This window comes from Astyanax mexicanus, chromosome 19 (genome assembly GCF_023375975.1).
Source record: "Astyanax mexicanus isolate ESR-SI-001 chromosome 19, AstMex3_surface, whole genome shotgun sequence".
Taxonomy (NCBI): domain Eukaryota; kingdom Metazoa; phylum Chordata; class Actinopteri; order Characiformes; family Acestrorhamphidae; genus Astyanax; species Astyanax mexicanus.
This window is the reverse complement of record NC_064426.1, coordinates 13,040,970-13,061,997: the sequence shown is the minus strand read 5'-3', so window position 1 is coordinate 13,061,997 and position 21,028 is coordinate 13,040,970. Positions and strand designations below refer to the sequence as shown.

Below are 21,028 nucleotides of genomic sequence, written 5' to 3'. Positions count from 1 at the left end.
ATTTGTTTACAATGAATAAGAAGCTCTGCCTCTGTTGTCATTTAAAGTTATTTTTATTTGTAATAGTTATATAGGCTTATGTTTGACAGGGATGTCATGTTATTATTTTGCTATATGCAAATAAAATTGAGCATTGATTTATTTTGACTACTTTTATTTCTAAAGTATTAAAGTTTTTGTGAAAGGAGGTTTCAAAGACTTAAAAAACATTTTCATACAGTAGTAGGTACAGATTTCCATTAGATAGATTGATACAAAAAGTGCAAATACACAGTTAAATAATAATTTAAATTTGCAGTGCAAGCTGCAGAGATTGCAGGGATTCTTTTTCTGAGGCCTTCAAAGTATTTATCGATATCGAAATTATATCGTATCGACCGAAATTTAAGGAATATATCATGATATAAATTTTGGCCATATCGTCCAGCACTAACATCAGTTATAAAAAGTGCTGTACAAATACATTTGTTTTGATTCAATAACAACATCAATAATAATAATAATAATAATAATAATAATAATAATAAGAAGAAGAAGAAGAAGAAGAAGAAGAAGAAGAATTTGCACATCACAATTTTTATTTGATACAAATTTTGAAAACCATGAAATAAAAAAAAAAAATCCACTTCACAATTATGTGCTACTAAGTTTGTGGTTGTAAGGTGACAAATTGTGAAAAACTTCAAGCCACTGTATGGGTCAAAGAGTAACGCAATTTAAATCTGTAATATGTAGTATCCACAATACTACATATTACAGTACACTTATATTGATATTAGTCTGAGAAGCAGTTTCTGCTAAACCCCTGCCTTTAACCCTTCAGTAACTCTGCATGCGTATGTGTGTGTGTGTGCTGATGAGCTGTGGAGTGTATCAGCAGCATTTTTATCTATCTTTTAGCTGCTGCAGCTTCCTCTGGTTAACACCCCGACACTTCCTCTGTTAAACACAGAAACAGCTTCAACGTACAACATACTAAAATTCATTTACCAAGCCTTAAAGAGCCATAAAGACAAATAAACTAAACTTTATGGACTAATTTAACTGTTTACTTAAACCATTCATATACTCGTGTTTATTTATTAATATTTGTTTTGTTTATCTAATAATTAATTGGTTATTTGTATACTGGAACTGCCTCAAAGGTCCAAACATTGTTGTTGCGCTCCTCTCTGCCCTCTTCCGGCCGCCTGGAGGTATTGTAAGGTCAGTGCGTGGGAATAATAAGTAGAGGTGTGTAATCTCTCTCACGTGCTGCATCATATCAAAGTACACAGATTAAACGGCGAATAAAGGCAGTCTTTACTATTTCCTGTTTGGTAAATACAAGTTCTCTAATGAAAAGGTCACCCAAATGGGGAGCCAATGAGCAGGGCTGGGTTTGAAAAGATTAGTGTAAATTTGTGTGTATAGTCTCTAACTCTAATTCGTTTCAAACGATCGTGTCATTTGCTTGTTGTAACTAATTTTAACAAATTAAACTTTTTTTTTTTATCTTTTTTTCCCCAACTCTGAATCTAATAACACATATATTTAACTATTCAAAACATGTATTGTTCTATCTCAGACAGCTTTGCCTTATGTTTTACAAGGTTTCTAATCCTTGTAAAACATAAGTTTGACATCAGTCTGTTACCAAAAATCGTGATAATTAAAAAGCATCTTGAAAAGCAAGTCAGCTAATTCCTTTGATCTTCTCTGTTATTTATGACACAAAACACTATATACAGCTCCTGGAAAGAAGTAAGAGACCACTTAAAAAATGATGAAAATGATGATTGAAAACCTCTGAAATATAATCAAGAGGAAGATGGATGATCACAACCCATCAAACCAAACTGAATTTTTGCACCAGGAGTGGCATAAAGTTATCCTGAAGCAGTGTGTAAGACTGGTGGAGGAGAACATCACAAGATGCATGAAAACTGTGATTAAAAACCAGGGTTCTTCCACCAAATATTGATTTCTGAACTATTAAAGCTTTATGTGTATGAACTTGTTTTGTTTGCATTATTTGAGGTCTGAAAGCTCTGCATCTGTTTTGTTATTTCAGCCATTTCTCATTTTCTGCAAATAAATGCTCTAAATTACAATATTTTTCTTTGAAATTTCGGACAAATGTTGTCTGTAGTTTATAGAATAAAACAACAATGTTCATTTTACTCAAACATAAACCTATAAATAATAAAAATGATGAACCAAACAGAATTGGAAAAAGTGGATTACATTAACTAATATTTACATTAGTAAATTTATAAACCAGGGAATCACTCCTGTTACTGAAAGTCACTCCTGTTAATGGCACTTATTCCTGTTACTTGTTATGTTTTGAGTAACAGGACTGAAAGTAACAGGAATGATTTTTAAGTGTAGAATTAGCAAAAACATGAAAAATAGCCAAAGCATGGCTATGCTAATAGCCTGAGGACGCTGTGCAGATTGTAGTGACTTTCCCACAGTTTGTATTGAAAAAATAAACAAATAAGATCTAAGAATTCATTTAGGTAACACGAATGAGTGTTGAGATTTACCTCCTCAGTCATCATTACAACAAACATAGAAGATCAAACATACAGAAAGATAAATCAGGGAACCAACTCTGTTGTAGATGTGACTTATAGAATGTTCCAGATATTTCAGATGGGAATATATGTTTTAATAACAGGAATAAGTGAAACCCAGGGACACAACTAAAATGAATATTTTAAATTAAATATTATGGATTTAGAATGAAAACTATCTTTAAAACCTAGATTGGATTTGGAGTCACACAACAATAAAAAAAAACGTCTCTGTAGAAATTTTAATAATATTTTATGGTAAAGTGTATAGTTAGAGAGTGGGGACAGGTAACATTTTTTTCAGTATTTTAAGTAGTGTGAAATGATCAAAATTAAACTTTCATATATTTTAGATTCATTGCACACCAACTGAAATATTTCATGTCTTTTATTGTTTTAATACTGATGATTTTGGCATACAGCTCATGAAAACCCAAAATTCCTATCTCACAAAATTAGCATATCATGAAAAGGTTCTCTAAATGAGCTATTAACCTAATCATCTGAATCAACGAATTAACTCTAAACACCTGCAAAAGATTCCTGAGGCTTTAAAAAAATCCCAGCCTGGTTCATTACTCAAAACCACAATCATGGGTAAACTGCCGACCTGACTGCTGTCCAGAAGACCATCATTGACACACTCAAGCAAGAGGGTAAGACACAGAAAGAAATTTCTGAACAAATAGGCTGTTCCCAGAGTGCTGTATCAAGGCACCTCAGTGGGAAGTCTGTGGGAAGGAAAAAGTGTGGCAGAAAACGCTGCACAACGAGAAGAGGTGACCGGACCCTGAGGAAGATTGTGGAGAAGGGCCGATTCCAGACCTTGGGGGACCTGCGGAAGCAGTGGACTGAGTCTGGAGTAGAAACATCCAGAGCCACCGTGCGCAGACGTGTGCAGGAAATGGGCCGCATTCCCCAGGTCAAGCCACCTTTGAACCAGAAACAGCGGCAGAAGTGCCTGACCTGGGCTACAGAGAAGCAGCACTGGACTGTTGCTCAGTGGTCCAAAGTATTCATTCGGAAATCAAGGTTCCAGAGTCTGGAGGAAGACTGTGGAGAAGGAAATGCCAAAATGCCTGAAGTCCAGTGTCAAGTACCCACAGTCAGTGATGGTCTGGGGTGCCATGTCAGCTGCTGGTGTTGGTCCACTGTGTTTTATCAAGGGCAGGGTCAATGCAGCTAGCTATCAGGAGATTTTGGAGCACTTTATGCTTCCATCTGCTGAAAAGCTTTATGGAGATGAAGATTTAATTTTTCAGCAGGACCTGGCACCTGCTCACAGTGCCAAAATCACGCGTAAATGGTTTACTGACCATGGTATTACTGTGCTCAATTGGCCTGCCAACTCTCCTGACCTGAACCCCATAGAGAATCTGTGGGATATTATGCTCACCTTAAAGGAAGCAATGATGAAGGTCTCTGTCTAAATCAAAAGGGAAATATATGTCCTGACTTTACCATCACTAGTTCACTAGTTTACTGCTAGATACGAGCGTTTAGCTGGGCTGTCTTTGGTTGTTAGCATTTTTGCCTAATAACAGGAGACTAGATTACTTTACTTCGATTCAGCTGACCGAGTGACCTCAGAACCCAAGATAACTCTAGGAAATGTTCTCTTTTAAACATGTCTGTGTTTTTATTGTAAAGAAAGATGCAGGTATATTAAAACAGACATAGAAATCACTTTATTGGGCAATAGTGACAATACAAAACAGCAGTCAGTAACAAAGAAGCCTACAGTAAAATTTCAAGGAGAGTGCCTACAGATCCATCAGTGATTTGCTGAGATATGTCATCAAATAAAGATCAGGAGCGTTAAAAAAAGCAAGGTAAAAGAAAAAAATGACTGAAAGTAGAGATGGTAAACTCAGGTCCACAAAGTGAAAAATGGATTTTGACTTTCTGGACCCTGATATTTTATTTTCCCCATCTCTATCTGAAAGACACCATCAACCACATTCTACTAACTAATGCTCCAGATTACAGAAAGGCAACAAAGATGAACAAAAAAGAAACAAATTTGTACGACGGCACAGTGCGAGAGCAGAACTTTCATATTCCTCTGTAACGATCTGTGTTCCAGGTGGAGAGAATTACTTTACTGCCCAATTTTAGTCACAAAAACTGGGTCTAGATCTTTTCTAAGAGAAGTGATCTAAAAGCTCCCTTTCATCTGCTTTTAGAGGCCAGTTCTGGGTATCGACATCTGCATAATCTAGAATTAAAGAGATACTTCAGTGCTTTTCAAGATAATCTCTGTCTGATGCAGCTGCAGCATGTGGAACAGTTATTTAGGTTTATATCCAATTAATATGTCACACTTAATTAATGGGTGGATACCGTTTAATTGAATCAGAGAGACAGAACCTTCAGCAGCACCAAAGCATCCCTTTAAATGAAAAAAAGGGTGTGGCTTTAAACCCCATACTGAGGTCGCTATGGTCCTGTGTTACTGACTGGGGGGCGGGGGGCGCTCCTCTGACCCCATTTCAGTTGATGGGGCCTCAGTCAGCGGTCCAGAGCTACTCTCTGATGGAGCCGTACTGTCGCTCGTTCCCTCATCTGTAGCGCCCTCCGCTGGCTCCACCGCCGCTGGCTTCTCCACCGTCGCCCCTGCAGGATTCTCCTCAGATTCCACCGGCCCATCAGACGCTTCAGCAGGAGCTTCGTCTGAAGAGGGAGTTTAATGCAATAGTTCAGTGAAAATCTAATCCACATCTGATCAGGTTTACACTGGAGCTACAAGCTAATGTAGCTAAATAGTAATCAAAGCACAATTTAGCACTATTTTTTTTTTTTTTACATCTTTGGGAATCTAAATGTAAACTGGCTAATTTCCCCTCAGATAACACTTTAGTAATTCCTGATTGTATATGTGGCTAAAACACTAAAAAAATCCTATACCCATTCAGAAATCGTGATTCTAACCTGTCTCCATTGGGCTGGGTTTATCTTGCTGTTCTTTACTGTCAGAGCTGTTCTGTTCAGAATTAGCAGCTCCTCCAGCACCACCCTGTTGCTCCTCCTGAGCTGCCCGCTCAGCCTGCTCTGCTGCCTCCCTCTCCCTCTCCTCCGCCCGTCGTCGTGCAGCTTCTTCAGCTGCCGCCATTTCTGCCGCAAGCTTCTCCATATCCACCTCCACCTTCAGACTGCACAACTATACACACACACACACACACATTAAATAGAAATTTTATATATTTTTACATACAAACACACACAGGACCATTTGGGACATAAATCCATGAAATGCAGCTACAAGCTAAAGTACAGTTTCTCATTTCAGTTAAATTAGTTGTGGGGAGTTGTTTTTTTTTTTTTTTTTTTCACAAAAATGCTAAAATTATGAAACCAACAAACTGCGATGACTCAAGAGCCTCAGAGCTAAAGTATAGTCATGATGTATTCCGTTGTTGCAGAAATACATCCATTAGCCCAACTGCTGAACAGCCATCTAGAGAAGGAGGTTTGCCTTTCTTTCCCCTCATGTAGTCTCAACATGGTTTGGGTATGTCTGCTAAATTGTGCTACTGTAGTGTATATTTACAGGAAACTCGCCCAAAGAAAACATTAGGTAGTAAATAGGCTAAAGTACTATGTTAAATATGCTCCCAGCAGAGGTACAGGCAGGACAAAGCACTAAAATGCAAAAATGTTAGGGCTTCACAATATTGGAAAAAGTTTACATTGCAAATGTTTTTTTTTTTGAGGTGATACATATTGCGATATTAAACAATGCAGGGTCCATGACGTCACCAGTCCCGCCCCCACCCGCGGACTGTTTCGCGTCCGGACCGATCAAGAGCCGAGCTTTCAAAACCAAAGCAAAACAGTATTCGGTCCTTAATCAGGCATTTAAATGGCTTTTTAAAATGTAAATAAAAGCATTTTTCTAGATTTAAAGTGTGAATTGAGCTGTAACTAGAAATATCTGCACAAAACTGTGCTGGACTAAGGTGCACAGCTTCCCACATGTGCGTTTACAGCGTCTTCTCTGTGTAAGTGACAGGCTTCTGTTGTCTGCGCTAAAAGTACTGTTAATTATGGCTTTCAGCCAACGAAAACCCAAAAATCCGTGTCTCAGAAAATGGATTTCATTCCACGTTTGTGCATTTCACGCAAAGTATCAGAAATAGGAACCAAATTTTCTGTACTTGGTAGTACAGAGACATTTCAGTCTGTGCTTTTTAGTATTGAATTTCGATACCCAGCCCTAACCATGATGCATACAAACATTAAACAATGAGTCAATTTAGTCACTAAACGGAGGTGAACCACACACAGTCTTACCCGTTTGAGTTCACTGTTGAAAGACTCGGTGGATTCCAGGAACCTTCTCTTCTTCTCCTGATGTCTGTCCTCAATCTGGAGCAACTCTGCCTCCAGCTTCCTCTGTAAAAGGAACACACATACACCCACATCCATCAAACCATGAATCAACAATGTCTCCAGGACCAGGATTGACACTGAGGGCGTTCCAGCAGGATTTCTCCATTAGGCAAGATAACCAAATCAGGCTGACTGGAATCTACCATCTTTGTTTGACAGTCATTTTATAAAGCTTTTCTTGACTGAGGATGCACTAGAAATCGAGCTCTGTTCTTCGCTGCTTCAGGTTTTGGTCCTGATCAGCTCACATCACCCACAGGTGGATAAGCAGTAGATTATCTCTGTGTAGTTGTCCAACATACCTGATGTACCATAAGGGACTGGACCTGCCGCTTCAGGACCTGCATGCGAGCGGTGGTGACCACAGAGCGAACGTCCGGCACCACAACTTCACTCAGGATATCACTGATCAGGCGGTGGTTCCTCTGGAAACGAGCTGCTGCTGTGTGCTTCATGGAGAAGCCATCATCGTAGTCTAAAAATCCACACAAAACATTAGCATATATTTTATATTGTGGATTTACTCTTGGATTAGAAAACCGGCATGTGTAACTGGAACCCTTTCCAGAGAGTGAACATACAGTGAGAAAATGTGCTAGCTCAGTAATAAACATTCTGTATTCTATTTGTGTTGTATTCTACCTCTGTTTTATTACCATTCATTATGTATACTGCCTCTGAAAATCTGTATGTTTAAATCAATACAATGTTTTGTGCTTCAGATTAGATCAAGTATTCTATTTAACTTACACACTATGACCAATTGCCCAGTTCCTGCTTGTTCTGGTGTTCTTACCGTCGGGGTCCTCAGCAGGCTGGATGCTCATGTAGGGTTCCCCCTTATCCAGCCGAGACTGTCTCTGCCTGCTCTCCTCCTCTAAAGCAGCTTCTGCGCGGTTCTTCGCGTTGACGTACGCTAGATACGCCGGAGAGTTGTGGTACGCCTTCAAAGAGTCATTATACTCAATCTGCAGAGGCAGAACATTCCCAATCAGGAACACAGAGAACATCACGGCTGACAGGTGTTAATTATTTTGTTTATTTTTTTCTTTAATCTCTTACCATAACTTCTTGTAGCCAAAAGCACTCCTCACACAAACAAAGCCCTTGATTTTTTCTCTTTTTTTAATCATTTCTTATTAAAAGTAGTTTATCTATTTTTATGTCATAGGCTTTGCACAGAGTGATCCATATGTGACTGTACGGTTAACTAAACAGGCTCACATGGATTTTCACACTGACCTTCTCAGCTTCGTACTCGTTTAAATAATCCTGCTTCTCCTCATCAGTAAGGTCCCTCCACATCCCACCAATGATCTTCCCGATCTCCCATAGCTTCAGATCGGGATTAGAGGCTTTCACTTGGTCCCAAACCTGAAGAGGAGGAACAGTCAGAACTTGCAATAACCTGAACTGAGAGGTTCAGTCTAGGCAGGGGTACAGGGAGCGGCTGTTCGGCCGTAAGTGAGGGGAGTCAACACAGTAAAGAGGGCTTAAGAATTGAACAAATTATTAAATTATTAATATCCCAATGTTTTTAAGGGAAATGTAGATTTTGTACAATTCCAACTCTGATATTTACATCTGATGGCCCAGATGTAAGTAACTGCATAGCTACTACACAAACATACTGCCTAGCTGAATACTCTAATCAGTAAAATAAATTATATTGACAGAGTTAAGGGTTAGACAAGACAAATATACCGAAACTGCTGTAAGATCTGCAATATCAAACAACATGATTCTGTAATTGACATTCACTTATTCCCACCTTATAACACTTGGCAGAAAAATACAGTTTATCTACTGCAGAAACTACAAAACATTCTCCTTAAAATATTTATAAAGACAGTAAATAAGCCTTTGCAATCAGGTAACAGAATAAACTCCAGTAGGTTGTCATCCAAGGCAGCTCCAGGGAAGGGTAGGGAAGAGCTGGAGGTTCCAGGCAGCTCCGAGCACTCCTTCAGTAAAAGCAGTAAAAGCAGACACCGTGGGTGTCTTACCTTCCTGCTTACCTTCCGGCTATACCGCATGTAGGGCATCAGCGGCTTGTCGGGCGGTTTCGGGGGCTTCGGGACAGTGATCCCTGAGGAGTTCTGCAGAAAAGAGGAGAAGGAGAAAAGAAAGCGACCAAGGGGTTAAATGGTTAGATGGGCGATAGAAAAGGCAATGGAACACACGCGCACACTCAAACACAGCAATGGAGCACTAAGAGTCAGGTTGAACTGAAAATGAGGAAGGTGAGACTAGCCACAGTGGAAGAATGATCTAAACAAACATATCTGGAGTTTATTGACAGAACATCACATGCAGATGAGGGTTTAATGAAGCTTTAAAACAAATCAGTGCCTTTGATAGTTGGTTGTTTTGATCCCAACAGTCTCGTGCAAAGTAAGAGAACAGCCAAAAGTTAACAATGCTTTAATGCCATTTCAAACACTGAGCTGAGCCACTGCCCTGCTTTGGCCATTACAAGTAGACATGACACCAAACTGATACAGTAGATCAGCAAAAAAAGAAAAAATGCAGGACTGAATAGTTAAGGAAACAAATCTAATGTGTGCACATGCATATGTGTGGTATGTGAGGTGTGAAAGAAAGAAAGAGAGAGAGAGCTGCTTATCTTCAGTTAAACACAGCTCACATTCAAGGGCCCATATCCAACATTTAACCTCCACCAGAGACACCAGAGTCCTTCTGTGCAAGTTTATAAACTAAACAAACTCAGAAATGATTTCTATACCAACCTCAGAATATCTTTCCCTTGTAGATATACTCTGCCTATACATATGTACATACATTTTATTGGCTGAAATGTATTGAGGCTCATTTAAACAGTAGCCCAGACCAAACATTCCTTAAACTTCAGAGTAAATAGATGGAGCTAAACTGCTGCAGGCTCATAAAAAAATTTAAATGTAGGCTATTTCTCTTGTCAGTAATGCTCAATTATAAAACAAACTAATTTCTTTAAGTGAGGTTCAAGAAAAAAATGGGTTCAAGAAATAAAGGAGGGTCACACTTCATTGATTATTATATGCTTAATAACTATTCTTACACATTAAATTTTGTTCAATAGCAAGCTAACTGCTGGCGATGTTTTCACTGTTACAGGTGGAATACAGAAGAGTTGAGTTACAAATGTGTATCTCAGGTATGACAACCATTTCATTGAACATTTATCACACCATAGAGGATGTGCTTTTACAGTTTAAAAAAAAACATGTACCATGAAATGTCAATACTTAATATATACACACACATTTACACATACTACTGTAGCCCACCTGTAGCAACCTGTGTGCAACTTCATACAATTTACAGAAAAAGATACTGACAAAAAATATGAGCTTTTCAAAACTTTATGCAAATAATTAATCAATACTAATGAGAAAAATAAACAAATCTCTAAATAGCCATTTATGTTTAGAAGCCAAGCAAGCTGAAGGGCATAGCACTCATGCAAACTAATGAGGAGGGTGATGTCCTAACACTGGAAACCTGTAACTTAAAATCAGAGTGGACAGAGTGGGCCAAGTGGTTTACAAAAGGAGTGAGGAAGAGGACAGTACAGAAGCATCTAAGATCTACATCAGCTACCCATGATATCAAGTCTCTCCTTGCTCCGCCCCCTAATATAAGAAGCCCATGTTCCAAACTAAAAGTAGTAAAACAGACTAGAGTAAAATAGCACGACTTTTGGGTTACAGCCCAGGTTGTCAGCTCGGGCAGTTCTGCTCTGGGGTTCTAGCTCCTCTGCTGCAGCTACGCAGTTTTGCTTTTTCCTTTTGTCCTACCATTACCCTGTTGTTCCCGCCGGGGTTCCCTCCCAGCCTGTAGTTGTTGTAGGCCAGATGGCTGTATGGGTTGTACCCCACAAACCCAGGGGTGGTGGGCATTTGCTGATGGAGACAAATGAGACAAAACACGAATGAGAAATGACACAAACAAGGGAGGAAGGGACAAAAAAAAGAAAAAAGGAAGATTTGTTTTTGCTTTTTTTGGTCATGATTTGCATAAGACATGCAAAAAGCAGCAATCTGACAGCAGCACAACCTGGCATTGTTTTACACCCACTCAAAGCCAAGCCACACACACTATGGGGGAAGGGGGGGCTTTAAATTCAATGAGATGGTTTTAAAATAAAAAATAAAAAATAAAAAAACTCAGCATAAGCTGGATATTCTGTAACATCTGGAACATGTACTACTGAGCCACCCCATGGAAGAATCATCATCATCATCATCATCATCATCATCCCGCAGTCCTTTCCACACTTCCAGGGGTCTTAAGGTTTGGTGTGGGTGATGTGGTCATTTATGGATGGTGTGGTGGAACACTTACTGTGGTGGGGGCCGGGGCGGGGGGAGGGGCGTACGAGGGCCGCTCTGTAAGAGAAAAATCACACAGAGGGCAGACATTATTCCATTACAATGAGACGTTTGCCATTTATCGAAGCAGTACTAAAACCTACTTATACCTCGCATCCGCTTCAGTTGAATCTTACTCACATCACTTCTACACATCACTCACAGGGTTATCCCATCAATTTCCTAAATTATCTGTGTAGTTAAACAGGTATGACGTGAACAAAGACGTTCGGAGTCGGCTTGGTGTAAAATGCTCCAATCTAAAGAAACTTGCATGGAACACTGTTCTGAGAAAAACATACACATTCATTGGTGGGCTTGGATAGAAAATAAAATGGCTACATTTGTATTGTAGTTATGGTGAATCAGTGAGTAAATTTGCTTAGAATAAGCCACAATTTTACACCAAGACCCCACTACAAATGAATTCATCAAACACAATGAATTACACAATTCTAAATGGCTGGCTAAGTTCCCCTTTAAACAAGCCGTTCCTGCAAATGGCATAGAAAGGCTGCACGGTTCAGAGGTTCACATACAGGGCCTTAAGACAACATTCATAACAGCAAAGCATTATACAGGTGGTCTCAGACAAGGGTTACAGATGACCTTCAGATAAAATTAGAGCTCTTACTTGACATCTTGTTTGCAGGATTGAGGATATCAGGCTAACTCCATCACGGTTCTACAATAGGGTAAAGATGGATTAGACATAGAGGCACGCTTTCAGTCCCATATGGCACATTAAAACATCCCTAAATGACTATATCTGCCTGAACAATTTCATGTGAATAGAGATTATACGATTTACTATAACAATACAAGCTCCTGGACTACTAAACAACATAAACATTATTAGAATATAGCTACCATACTATTTTAACTGACCAAACGAATCTAATGGCATAAACGTTATATTTAACTATTGTAACGTTTAAAGTGTATTTTGTAACAACAGAGATGCAATAATAACTCTCCCAAAACAATAACTCGATGCGATCTGTAGCTAGAAGTGCGAGCATTCGGGCCAGTTAGCAAGTTACCTAGCATTAGCAGATTAGCACCCTGTGCTAAGCTAAACCGGAATAAAAGAAATAAACGTTGCTAAAAAAACACGCAAGCTAGCTAGCGAGGTTAAGCATGTTTAGGATTGTAATACAGTAGCTAAAATTAGATTAAAAACCGGAGATAAGTAATTAAGGCTACGTGAGTAAACATTAAAGTGTTAAAAGAAATGTTATAGTCCACGTTAGCGCGTGTTAGCCTGCAGCTGAAGTTGGCTTGTCTGAATTGTTTGTGCCACCTTAAATTGTGCAGCAGTTACAGCGGGGCTTGAGAGCTGCCCTAACCTGCTGTAACCATTTAAGGTGGAACGAACAATTCAAATAAACTAATCTACCTTAGGCTAGCTAAATTTAGCTTCGGCAGTGAGAGCTAATGTGGGCTGATTTTCACTAATAATAAAGTAACTCTATATAATAGAAAACACGTCGGGTGATTGGAGTTAATTAATCTCTAAAATTAAAATACTAATTTTATCTTTAGCCCGGACTGAGGATATCCATCTGTGAGCCCAGCCTTTAGCAGCTACGGCAACCCTTTCATAGTCAGAATTACAACAAATATAACTCGTTAACCTACATTACCCCTCATGATCATAAATCACACTTACAAAGCGGTCTCTACACTTATTTTCCTAAACTGCGTAAACTGTCTGGATACATTCTGGTAAAAGCTAAAAAGCTGGAGTAAAACAGCAGCGCGGTGAGGTTAATAATCGGTTGAATGCGATGAAGCTCCGCTATCGCAGCCAAACCCTAACAGTCAGAAACCGGCGACAGATAACCCAACATTACCGACCCGAACAGCCGGGCTCGTGATCTAAGGCTCATAACACACAATATGAAGGGCGATCCGAACTTTAATTGCCAGTTTTAAAGATTAATTTTAGAAATATTGGGCGCTTTAAACACTCACCCGCGCTCCTTTGTTCCCTCCGCCTGACTCTGCACGGTCTCAGTGTTGCCCCCGCAGGCCGGCCTAAACACTGCGGCAGCGCAGCCACAGTACCCCCACAGTGTCCCACATACACTGAACTGCAGGGGGCAGCACAGTACCGATAATGTATCTTTGTCTATACCGCTCTGTAGGCTTGTGTTTTCTAGACTCCAACAAACACACGAAGAAATAATGACCTGGACATAATATAATATTACATTACATAATAAAATACAATATTTTTTCTTTAAACATGCTCTGTGTAATTACACCATGGGCATTATATCTGTAGGGGGCGTTTCCCCTTCAGCATTTAACATAAAATATAGGCCACTGCAGTTATGTGTCATTCTGTAGTCCTCGTACGGTTTTCAAAAACTTGCCTCTATCACATTCCTTGGTAAATAAATATGTTTAGAACCTTGTATGTTTTATTCTGAGTACATAATTCTCCAGAAAAACACTGGATCCTCTCAATTACGAGATCGTTTATAAGTCATTATTAGAAAAATGCTAGCTTAAAGCTAATGCTACAGCGCACTGAACCGACGTCACAGCACAGCAGCAGAGTGCTTTCTCAGTTTAGTGCAACGCCAGCAAACTCCAGTCCTATTTTTACAGCATATTACAGCTGATCCAATTAATGAACTAACTACCCTCTCTGAGGTGAGCTGGTAGGATTACAGCAGAAAATCACTAAAACAAGCAGCACAGTGTTACTCCAGAAACATTCTTTAAACACTGTGCCATGCTTTTCCAGTGTAGCTGCTGTGGTATTAGGATGCTTGATTAGAGAAACAGATGAATGTTCTATGTGCTATCATATTGGTATGAGCACTAATCAAATCAAACTAATCAATGATTCCCTGTGAGGATAATAATAAAAAACATGACCTATCCGGAGTTTGCTGGTGTCATATCTCTGCCTGTGCCATCAATTCAGTGCGCTGTAGCATGAGCTTAAAGTTAGCATTTTTCTTATTACTTAATCGATTTCATAATTCAGAGGATCCAGTGATGTACACAGAATGAAACGTACAGGGTTCTGAACATATTTATTTACCACAGAATGTGATAGAGGCGAGCTTTTGAAAACCACATTTATTTTGCCCAAAGAAAAAAGCAGTGTAGAAAGGGGACCTAACTACAAACTGACAACATGGCTGCACTGGTCTATTATGTAGCCTTGTTTAATTTTTCAGTTATTTAAAAAGAGATTTCAAGGAAATTATATTAAAACTTCATTTAAATCATCAAGTTCATTCATTTTTACAATAGTTTATTTGTGCTCACATTTTAATTCAGTAATTTCTGTTGAGATATCTTTTTAGTTGCTGCAAGGTGATTAGTTTATCTGCTTGTCAGTCAAAAGTCTAAGTAGTGGGCGGGGCTAGGAGCTTTTTTGGGAGAAGAGTGAGAGAACGGGAGAGGAAGAGAGAGCAGCTGGACTGGAAAAACATATCCAAGCAAGAAAGAAAGAAAGAAAGAAAGAAAGAAAGAAAGAAAGATAGATAGATAGATAGATAGATAGATAGATAGATAGATAGATAGATAGATAGATAGATAGATAGACATCCAGCAGCAGGTGTGTATAGTACACAAAGTTACAAAAAGATAAAAAAAATACAGTCTTTAGTGTGTGTGTGTGATGTAAAATGGAGGTAGTGCAGTTGAACACAATAGACAGCGAACACCAGTTGATGTGCATAAAGTAAGGATAAGGATAACTGATGTCCGCCATACAGAAAGTGCAAACACAGTTATATAATAATTTAAATTTAGCAGTGCAAATGATACGTAAACAGTAGATGAATGAACTAGTGAATGAACTACTAGTGCAAAATAGGGTAGAACTATAAAAATAGTGTTATGGGCATCAGCAAGATAGTGTGACCATAGATGGGGGTATGTCCATGGTGTGGACAGAATTGCTGGAAAGAAAAGGTGTCACAGAGTCTTCAGTTTGCTGTGCTGAGATGAGTTGAAAAGTCTTATGGCCTGAGGGACAAAAGACTTTCGAAGTCTGTCTGTGGAGCAGGACTGGGACAGCAGTCTGCCGCTGAATGAGCTCCTCTGCCTGGTGATGGTGCTGTGCAGAGGGTGGTGAACATTGTCCATGATGTTCAGCAGCTTGCTGAGGGCTCTCCTCTCTGCCAGTGGTGTTAAGGACTCCAGCTCTAGTCCCAACACAGAACCAGCTTTCCTCACCAGCCTGTTCAGTCGTCCAGCGTCCCTCTTGCTGATGCTGCCTCCCCAGCACACTACAGCGTAAAAGAGGACGCTGGCTACCACAGACTGGTAGAACATCAGCAGGAGTTTCTGGCAGATGTTAAAGGACCCAAGCCTTCTGAGGAAGTACAGTCTGCTCTGGGCCTTCCTGTAGAGGGAGTCAGTGTTCACTGACCAGTCCAGCCTATCGTCCAGGTGCACACCAAGGTATCTGTAGGACTTGACCACTTCCACATTGACCCCCTCGATGGAGATTGGCTGCTGAGCAGAGGGCCTGGACCTTCTGAAGTCTATGCACATCTCCTTGGTTTTGGAGATGTTCAGCTGTAGATGGTTCAAAGCAACTGGCCTGTAGTCATTCAGCTCCTTCGGGTGTGCCTTCTTAGGAACTGGAACGAGGCAGGTTGTCTTCCACGTGGCAGGAACTCTCCCTAGACGCAGACTCAGGTTAAACACATGTTGGAGGGGCTCACCCAGTTGAACAGCACAAGCCTTGAGCATTCTGGGGCACACTCTGTCCGGGCCAGCTGCCTTCCTGGGGTGAAGTCTCCTCAGCTGTCTCCTGACTTGGTCTGCAGTAAAGGTTGGTGGACTGGAGGAGCTGATTTGTCTGCTAGCTGATAGTGTTGATGGTGGTGACGATGATGATGAAGAAGATGGTGGGGGTGAGGGTGCTGGTGGTGATGATGATGATGAAGAAGATGGTTGGGGTGAGGGTGATGGTGGTGATGAAGATGGTGGAGGTGAGGGTGATGAAGATGATGATGGAGGTGATGAGGTTGGTGGTGGTGGTGGTGAAGATGGAGGAGAGGGTAATGGTGGTGATGATGATGATGAAGATGGTGGAGATGGAGATGATGATGGTGGTGGCGGTGGAGATGGAGATGATGGTAAAGATGCAGGGGGGTAGAAGGAGGGGGCAGCAGGAGCAGGACAGTCAAACCTGTTGTAAAAGTTGTTAAACTGGTTTGCTCTGTCCACACCCCCATCTGCTGGGTTGCCGCTGTTGTTCTTGCACCCAGTGATGGTTTTCATCGCACCCCAGACTTCCTTTGTGTTGTTATCTTGCAGCTTTCTTTCCACCTTTTTCCTGTAAGACTCCTTGGCCTCTTTAAGACGTACCTTGAGTTCCCCCTGTACGCGCTTCAGCTCTACCAGGTTTCCATCTTTGAACGCCCTCTTCTTTTGGTTGAGGAGGTCCTTGACGGTGCTGGTAATCCAAGGTTTGTTGTTTGGAAAGCAGCGTACAGTCTTTGTGGGAACAGCAACATCCATACAGTAATTCAAGTAGTCTGTAACACAGTGAGTCAGCCCCTCAATGTCCTCGCCATGTGGGTGCAGCAGCACGCTCCAGTCAGTGGTGTCATAGCAGTCCCTTAGGGCTTCCTCTGCTTCAGGAGACCAGACTCTGAATGAGCGTGTGGTAGTGGGCTGCCTCAGTACCAGTGGTTTGTACTGAGGCTGTAGGAAGACCAGGTTGTGATCTGATCTCCCCAGCGGTGGTAGTGGAATAGCCCTGTATGCATCCCTCACATTAGCATACAGCAAGTCTATGGTTCTGTTCTTCCTGGTGGGACAGTCCACAAACTGGAAAAAGGCAGGCAGTGTAGAGTCCAGCGTTACGTGATTAAAATCACCAGTAATCACATAGATATGGCAAGCCAACTAAGCCAAAACGTGTGGGAAAGAAACGCCTCCACGCGTAAAAATATGACGTGTCCACACGTAAAAAAATCACGTGTACAGGCGGTAAAACTGTTCGTGTATACACGTTTTGGCATCTAACATCCAATCGGTAAACGCGCCTATGCATACATTTGCATTGTAATAAGGCAGCCTGACAACACATGATGTCATGCAACGTATTGTATTCCATATTCATAAGACGCTTACGTGGGTTACAACGCAGTGTCTACGTACCGTGACATAGCCCCATACATACTCATACACACTCTGCACGCAAGGTCCACATAACTGAAACGTTGTAATCATGTGTCTATGATGTACCCCCTATTTCACATAATGTAACCCCCGCCATTTTATATCCATAGTGTTTACCCTGCCTTTAGGTCAGTGCAATCATGGCTCTGCAAAATTTTCCGTTGAATTGTAGAACAGTTTTTGCTGACTGCACAAGGCTTGCAATGTCAGACCATGTTCAAAATACGCCTTATAGAAGGCGTCAGGGTGCTGTGTCTGCAGCGCTGCGACGGTGGAGTGGATGACGTCACACGCCGCCTGTACGTCCGCTCTCGGCTGAATGTAAACACAGACGAGGATCGCATGAGAGAGCTCCCGCGGCATGTAATAAGGTCGGAGACTCACCGCTAACAGTTCAATATCCCGACAGCAGATCACCTCCTTCACGTTTACATGTAGCTCCACGTTAGCATCCGGCGTGTTGGGGGTGAGCCAGGTCTCGGTGAAACACAGCACGCTACACTCCCTGTAGAGCTTCTGATTCTTCACCAGACACGCTAGCTCGTCGGTTTTGTTGGTCAGTGAGTTGACATTCCCCATAACCACCGACGGAACTGAGGGTTTGTACCTCCAGCGCTTCTCCGTACTCTTAGCCTTTAGCTTAGCCTTTAGCTTAGCTCCGGCCCTACAGCCTCGGTAATTCCTCCTTAGTTCCCCCGGTATTGAGTGGACAATGCCCCCACGTCCCGCGGGTCGAAGGGCCAGCAGTTCTTCACGGGAATAAACACGATATTCCTCGCTGGTTATCGGACAGTAAAACCACCTGTGTGACACTTTACATCATCTTTGATATATATATACATATATATATATATGTATATATATATCAACGTGATAAAACTTTAGGCTCTGTTGTTGGAAGCTAGCCAAAATGGTGTGTCCCCTTATTAAAATGCTTTTTACTTACTAATGTATTTTACTAGAACCGTCGCGCTGCCACTGCTCCTTCTGTTTTACAGGTGTTGCATCTCATAGCGCTGGTCTTTGCTGCATATTCTGGCTTTTGAGATGCTGCTTTGAGATTTGTGCCATTTTAGTGGCTGTTAAATTGTTGTTTTTGTACATTTTTTGTTATTTCTTTGTTTGGTTCAGTAGCCCAGACTATGTTTTTCTACTGCTGTTTAGACTATATTTCTTTTAGCATTTTGAGCTTACTTTAGTTGCTTATTTTCCAATTTCATATCTATTTTTCTGTTATTATTAAATGTTGTTGTTAGCTTATTAGCTTTTAGCTGGTTGATAGATTCTTTGTCATTCAGCATACAGAACTTCTCACTGATCTTTTAATGAATGTTAATTTATTAATCTATATTAAATAGCTGTACCTAAGTATTTTAACCAAGACAGACACTGTGTGATTTTTAATGAGAGCTCATCTGCACGTTTGAATGGTTTGTCTTGTAGGAAAACGGACGCGATTTACAGGTCCTTCTAAAAAAATTAGCATATTTCATCCGACCAATAACAGAAAAGTGTTTTTAATACAAAAAAAGTCAACCTTCAAATAATTATGTTCAGTTATGCCCTCGGTCTTGCGTCTCTCAACTTTCTTTTCACAATATCCCACAGATTCTCTATGGGGTTCAGGTCAGGAGAGTTGGCAGGCCAATTGAGCACAGTAATACCATGGTTTTGGCAGTTGCAAAAGTTGATTTCAGGGAGGTTACACCCCCCCTCCCTCCCCCCCGCCAAAAAAAAAACAAAACAAAAAAAACTTGCACACACCAAAGGATAACGAAACTTTACATTTATATTAATTAATTTGACTGTTTTAAAAATTAAATTTTGAGTATTCAGAGGTGAAATAAGTTTTTGGAAGGCCCTGCCTCTGCTTTCCTTTTTTTTTTTTTTTTTTTAAAAAGCCTTTATTTGACAAAAATTGACAGTTACAATATCACAAAAAATTGCACAACATCAAAAACATTTCATATCATATTACAATAATTATTAATATTGCCTCCGCCATGATCTGCTTTCTCTCACTCACTGAAAAAATCCTGTCCGGGAGGGGGGAAAAACACTGCCCTCCCACACTAAAAACACACTCTTTGCAGAGAACAGGCCAATCAGAACCCTCTCTGTTTTCTCTCTCTCCTTTCCACACATGATTCGAGAAAAAAAGTTTGTCGCACTTGTTCTGAATTCCGGGAGATTATATGTGACTCGCGGGCATCAGGGAGCCACTACCGAAATGCGGAAGACTCTCGTAGCTTCAGGGAGACTTGGTTTGTCTGTTTTGGCAAGTGACCAGTGACCAGATCACATTTACGCGTGGTTTTGGCACGTGCAGGTGCCAGGTCCTGCTGAAAAATGAAATCTTCATCTTCATAAAGCTTTTTAGCAGATGGAAGCATGAAGTGCTCCAAAATCTCCTGATAGCTAGCTGCGTTGATCCTGCCCTTGATAAAACACAGTGGACCAACACCAGCAGCTGACATGGCACCCCAGACCATCACTGACTGTGGGTACTTGACACTGGACTTCAGGCATTTTGGCATTTCCTTCTCCACAGTCTTCCTCCAGACTCTGGCACTGCTTTCATAAAAAAAAAAGTACTTTGGACCACTGAGCAACAGTCCAGTGCTGCTTCTCTGTAGTCCAGGTCAGGCGCTTCTGCCGCTGTTTCTGGTTCAAAAGTGGCTTGACCTGGGGAATGCGGCACCTGTAGCCCATTTCCTGCACACGTCTGCGCACGGTGGCTCTGGATGTTTCTACTCCAGACTCAGTCCACTGCTTCCGCAGGTCCCCCGAGGTCTGGAATCGGCCCTTCTCCACAATCTTCCTCGGGGTCCGGTCACCTCTTCTGGTTGTGCAGCGTTTTCTGCCACACTTTTTCCTTCCCACAGACTTCCCACTGAGGTGCCTTGATACAGCACTCTGGGAACAGCCTATTCGTTCAGAAATTTCTTTCTGTGTCTTACCCTCTTGCTTGAGGGTGTCAAGGATGGTCTTCTGGACAGCAGTCAGGTCGGCAGTCTTACCCATGATTGTGGTTTTGAGTAATGAACCAGGCTGGGATTTTTTTAAAGCCTCAGGAATCTTTTGCAGGTGTTTAGAGTTAATTCGTTGATTCAGATGATTAGGTTAATAGCTCGTTTAGAGAACCTTTTTTTATGATATGCTAATTTTGTGAGATAGGAATTTTGGGTTTTCATGAGCTGTATGCCAAAATCATCAGTATTAAAACAATAAAAGACCTAAAATATTTCAGTTGGTGTGCAATGAATCTAAAATATATGAAAGTTTAATTTTGATCATTTCATTTTAGAAAAGAAGGAATTTTATCACACTATGCTAATTTTTTGAGAAGGACCTGTATATGCTGACACTGTAGTCTGACTCACAAGCTGTCCGATATTAATTTAGTAGAGCATTAAAACTGACCTTTTAACTACAATTCTGAGATGTACGTGCTGTACTTTATCATCTGTGCCCCAAAACTGTCCATCATCTTGCTTAAAAGATGCGCCAAATCGTGAGGTGCACAGCGCACCG

At 40.9% G+C, this 21,028-nt stretch overlaps 1 protein-coding gene across 6 annotated transcripts; it reads right to left on the bottom strand.

The window, feature by feature from the left end:
- Positions 1 to 4,226: 4,226 nt before the first annotated feature.
- smarce1 (SWI/SNF related, matrix associated, actin dependent regulator of chromatin, subfamily e, member 1) lies at positions 4,227 to 13,415 on the bottom strand. Of its 6 annotated transcripts, none has more exons than XM_049468048.1 (11): positions 13,304 to 13,415; positions 11,961 to 12,011; positions 11,301 to 11,344; positions 10,754 to 10,858; positions 8,960 to 9,052; positions 8,196 to 8,327; positions 7,750 to 7,921; positions 7,256 to 7,428; positions 6,855 to 6,956; positions 5,493 to 5,721; positions 4,227 to 5,234 (listed from the first exon to the last, which is right to left on the bottom strand). In XM_049468048.1, exons 2-11 carry the CDS (start codon positions 11,965 to 11,967, stop codon positions 5,014 to 5,016), a joined length of 1,278 nt encoding a protein of 425 aa, XP_049324005.1. In that variant the 5' UTR covers positions 11,968 to 12,011; positions 13,304 to 13,415; the 3' UTR covers positions 4,227 to 5,013. The 6 variants fall into 6 exon arrangements, with proteins under 6 accessions (XP_049324005.1, XP_049324007.1, XP_049324006.1 ...); XM_049468050.1 differs by having other exon boundaries at positions 8,972 to 9,052; XM_049468049.1 differs by having other exon boundaries at positions 10,760 to 10,858; positions 13,304 to 13,414.
- Between the last annotated feature and the right edge of the window lie 7,613 nt (positions 13,416 to 21,028).

Excerpts from the sequence above, each read along its gene's own strand:
- smarce1 (XM_049468048.1), bottom strand. Across the intron at positions 5,722-6,854 it reads TCAACAGTGAACTCAAACGG|TTGTGCAGTCTGAAGGTGGA; the intron begins GTAAGACTGTGT and ends GTGTGTGTATAG. Across the intron at positions 5,235-5,492 it reads ACCCAGCCCAATGGAGACAG|ACGAAGCTCCTGCTGAAGCG; the intron begins GTTAGAATCACG and ends CTCCCTCTTCAG.